This window comes from Papilio machaon, chromosome 9 (genome assembly GCF_912999745.1).
Source record: "Papilio machaon chromosome 9, ilPapMach1.1, whole genome shotgun sequence".
NCBI classification, from domain to species: Eukaryota; Metazoa; Arthropoda; class Insecta; order Lepidoptera; family Papilionidae; genus Papilio; species Papilio machaon.
Genome location: NC_059994.1, coordinates 3,493,846 through 3,497,716, shown reverse-complemented (window position 1 = coordinate 3,497,716; position 3,871 = coordinate 3,493,846). Strand labels below are relative to the sequence as shown.

Sequence of the window (3,871 nt, the reverse complement as noted above, 5' to 3'; positions counted from 1 at the left end):
TGTTTTGATTTCGTAAAAGTAGAAATATCTAGGAATATTTCCTATTCACTAACCGTAGATTTCTGAGACCAACATCTCCATATAAAACATATCGTCATCCCTGTTCCTGTCGTTATCTTTGACAAACAGAGGTAACAATCTTTTAAAGGGAGATTTTGGTCTCAGAAAATCATGGTAAGTTTATCAAATCCTAAGTTAATAAAAGAGATTCATTCAAACAACTTACTCCGTTGTTCTATATCAAAGTGTAAATAATATAAATACAAACTAATTCACATTACGAAATATCAATTACTTTAAGTAAGAATCTTGTAAACAATGGAATCAATCCTGTACCGCTACAGTCAGTTGGCAAGTGCGCTGACCGCTAAATCACGCGTTCGTAAACAAATATATTACACAATTAATGAATCAACGCAACGATACGAAGTGGCAAGGTCGAACTATGTTTAGCATAACATAACGTTTTCCTTTACCGTCTCAGTGCTTCACGAATACTCAGTCTATTCTGACACATAACCTAAAATGTTCTAGAAAATAAGTTGAAATTTAAAATGAGATTTTTAATCTATGTTTTCTTATTATCAATTATATTTGTAAATTTATTCGAAGCTAAAGACCTTGTGGTGGGTACGAGAGTGAACAATTTGTTAATATCTACAGAGAAAGTTGTTTACCGCGCAATACCGCTTATAAAAAGAGATAAGGACTACACATTCATTGATCCGAAGCATAGGATTATAAAGGTAAGTGCCAACGTTACAGAATTTACATAACTTATCGAATTTAATAGATTATCTTGATTTTACTTTACAAATTCCTTAATAAATGAGTCATAATCAAGACTTTACTCATGACAACTGGTTTTTAACATGTTAATAATAAAATGTTTTAGAAATGTATATTTTCATTTAGTTAATTATAAAATACTGTTAAATTTCGCTAGCATTTGTTTTTTACATATATATTTTTAATTATTACACTTGTAGATACATATAACATTAGTACATATAGAATGATTTATTACATTACAATATGACAAGAGTACAAGTGACGAGTAATTTATTACACAATGTTTACATATCTCAAGTTCCATTTGGCACCTTACCCATATAGAATGAAAGTGTGGGTGCCAAATTGATTTAAATAATTGTAAAAAAGATAACTAACAACTTATACAACTAACACAACTAAAAAGTAAAACTATACAATTAAATTTATATCTCGCAGTAATAAATAACCCATTTTCTTTGCAGGGTATCATAGCTCGAGATCTGTCACGCTCGGACGCTCGTGCAACGGTGACACAGGGAGGGTTGGGTTCCACCAATGTCACCATACACTTCCAAAGCGAACGGGGAGAGGGACTCAACTATTTAGTACTGATATTCACTAAGAATACATGAGATTACTAATGAATATATCTTGTTATGCACTGATGTCAACTGAAATGAACTTTCGCAAGTCAATGTTAAATGTAATTTTACATTTTTCCGTTTATGATTAATAAATTGAATAAAAAATATGTATCTTACTTATATGTAATGATTTTTTTCATCTAGAAAAAGTTTTATATCAACTTTTTGTCAAATAAAATCAACCTACATACCAAACATTCTAGAAACCATCTACATATGAATGCACATAATTTAAAAGTTTAATTATTTTATTTGTTTCCACCGACATTAATTAACTCCGTAAGTACGAGTGTCATTAATATGAAATCTGAAACTGTCACTTTAGAAAGTGTGAACTTCACAAACACGTGTAGCATTCACTGAATATAAATAATAACTTCTTCATTTAGTCGAGTAGTCTAATTAAATAAGGATAAATAGCGTACATTAACAAGGCTATTACGTTCACAGTTACTAAAAACATCTGTAAACACTTTAAATTGTTTAGTTTTATTTGTTTCTTTACTTTTCAACTGATATAACAAGGATCCTCAAAGTGATGACATTTCAAAAGACGTTCTCACATAATTTCTGTTCAAATTATTTTGAAAACAAGCAACTAAATGACAACGTAAGGTTTTGTTTAGTAAGGAACGTGTTTAAATCTGGCACAAAAGAAACACCGTGACGTAGAGATAAAAACAAGCAAAAGTAAGCCTGCATTGAATTTAACTTTAGATCTATGAGTTTTTAATATCCCTAGGATCACCCTGAATCATCGTTCCTTGTGCGTACTGCTAAGGATTGGAATAAGTTGCCGGCGTCAGTTTTTCCGTCCAAGTACGATGTGGGGGCCTTCAAGAGTAGAGTGAATAGGCATCTACAAAGCTAGCGCGTACCATCTTTAGACCACATCTTCACCTCATCGGGTGAGATCGTGGTCAAGCGCTAACTTTTTCAATATAAAAAAAAAAAGGATGAGAAATCAGATTTCGAGATGCACAAATTTTCTCAGATTGAAGCACAAATACGTAATTAATAAATTAATTAGTAATAGTAAATTAATTAGTTCTTTAAATACTTTCAAGCTTCATTATTTTAAACAAGTTAATATAAATTTTCTTTAATCAATTTTAACTATTGAACATTGAAATAAACTATGTATCTTTTTGATCTCGACAAATTAAGAATCCCCAGCGCGTGCTGTTTGGTACTGGCAAGTCACCCTCAGTGCAAACATACAAATCAATTTTAGCGAATTGTCAGTGTGGACACTGAGGGGATGGTGGGGTGGGCTAATGGAGACACACGCATTAAACTGCGCCTCGTGCTGCGACAACATTGACACAGTCCAGGGGGCATAATTAGTTTAAGCCAGACCAGGGCGCCCCGGAGACGAAAACAAGGATTTAGAATTCTATCTGACTGGATACAGACTTAAAATCAACTTAAAAAACTCCCACGTGAACATCGAAAGATGAAATATACAATTCATATTTGGAACAACAACGATGTTTTCAATTAAAAATTCAAAATTTCTACATGGCTAAAAAGATTTGCGTTTAGGTAATCTGAGTCATAAAACACAATGATAAATGATAATTGAATAAATTTAATATTATGCACAAATTATCAGCCCATTAGCATTTAATGTAATTATTTCCATCAATTTTATGCATTTGAATATTTGTATCGTATAGAGTTATTTTAGTAGGAATACATCCCTGTAACGTCCAGTGGGGCGCCGCTCGGCTTTCACATTTTACTCGAGGATCAAAAAGTATTCGCTTATTACAATTTCATCGAATTACTTAAATGAACTTACCTGCCTAATTTAATTTGTCTACTTTGGAGGTTGCCCTTTCTTACAGTAATAGCGACATCTGTTGGTAACACATCGTAAATAATATTTTTTGTGGTGCGTGCAAATTATGTCCACAATATGAACGTCTTTAAATGCCGCATTCACAATCGTTATTGAATAATAAAGGAAACTTGTAAACAATGTTAATTAGTTTCTCGTACTAAATCTATATTAAAGGGTCTCACTTTATGACTCGCAAGTACAGTAGTAAATCTGACAATTTAACATCCGATTTTTAGCCAAACCATTTTGTTTTCAAATAAAAACATGCATAAAGAATTATTTATGAATTCATATAAGCCTTCGAAGATTTTTATGTGTACTTTTAAGCAGTAGAAAATCTGCAAAATGTTACCGAACGCAAGCCACACAAAAAGCGGATTATTAAAAACTAAATTTTGTAGTTTTATTCATAGGATAGCGTATAAACCGCCGCAAAGCCTGGAAAATATAAAAGTGGAAAAAAGAATTTTCGGACGTAATGCAACCACTTCAACGGCACAGGCGAGCGAATAAATAAAACATGGACACAAGTCTGTAATGCACATTCGGCGTTAGGATGCCTACACACTAACGGATATATTAATATGCGTTAAAAAATCTCAAATTT

The 3,871-nt window shown here is 32.2% G+C and overlaps 1 protein-coding gene across 1 annotated transcript; it reads left to right on the top strand.

Annotated features, from left to right (window-relative positions):
* The first annotated feature begins 489 nt into the window (after positions 1 to 489).
* On the top strand, positions 490 to 1,487 carry LOC106718494. Its single transcript, XM_014512586.2, has 2 exons — positions 490 to 746; positions 1,257 to 1,487. Exons 1-2 carry the CDS (start codon positions 555 to 557, stop codon positions 1,404 to 1,406), a joined length of 342 nt encoding a protein of 113 aa, XP_014368072.2. The 5' UTR covers positions 490 to 554; the 3' UTR covers positions 1,407 to 1,487.
* The last annotated feature ends 2,384 nt before the right edge of the window (positions 1,488 to 3,871 follow it).

What these genes read in the sequence shown, in the direction of transcription:
- LOC106718494 (XM_014512586.2), top strand. Translation starts at nt 555, where the DNA reads ATGAGATTTTTAATCTATGTTTTCTTATTATCAATTATATTTGTAAAT. An exon ending in CGAAGCATAGGATTATAAAG is followed by an intron (nt 747 to 1,256) that starts GTAAGTGCCAAC and finishes TTTTCTTTGCAG; the next exon opens with GGTATCATAGCTCGAGATCT.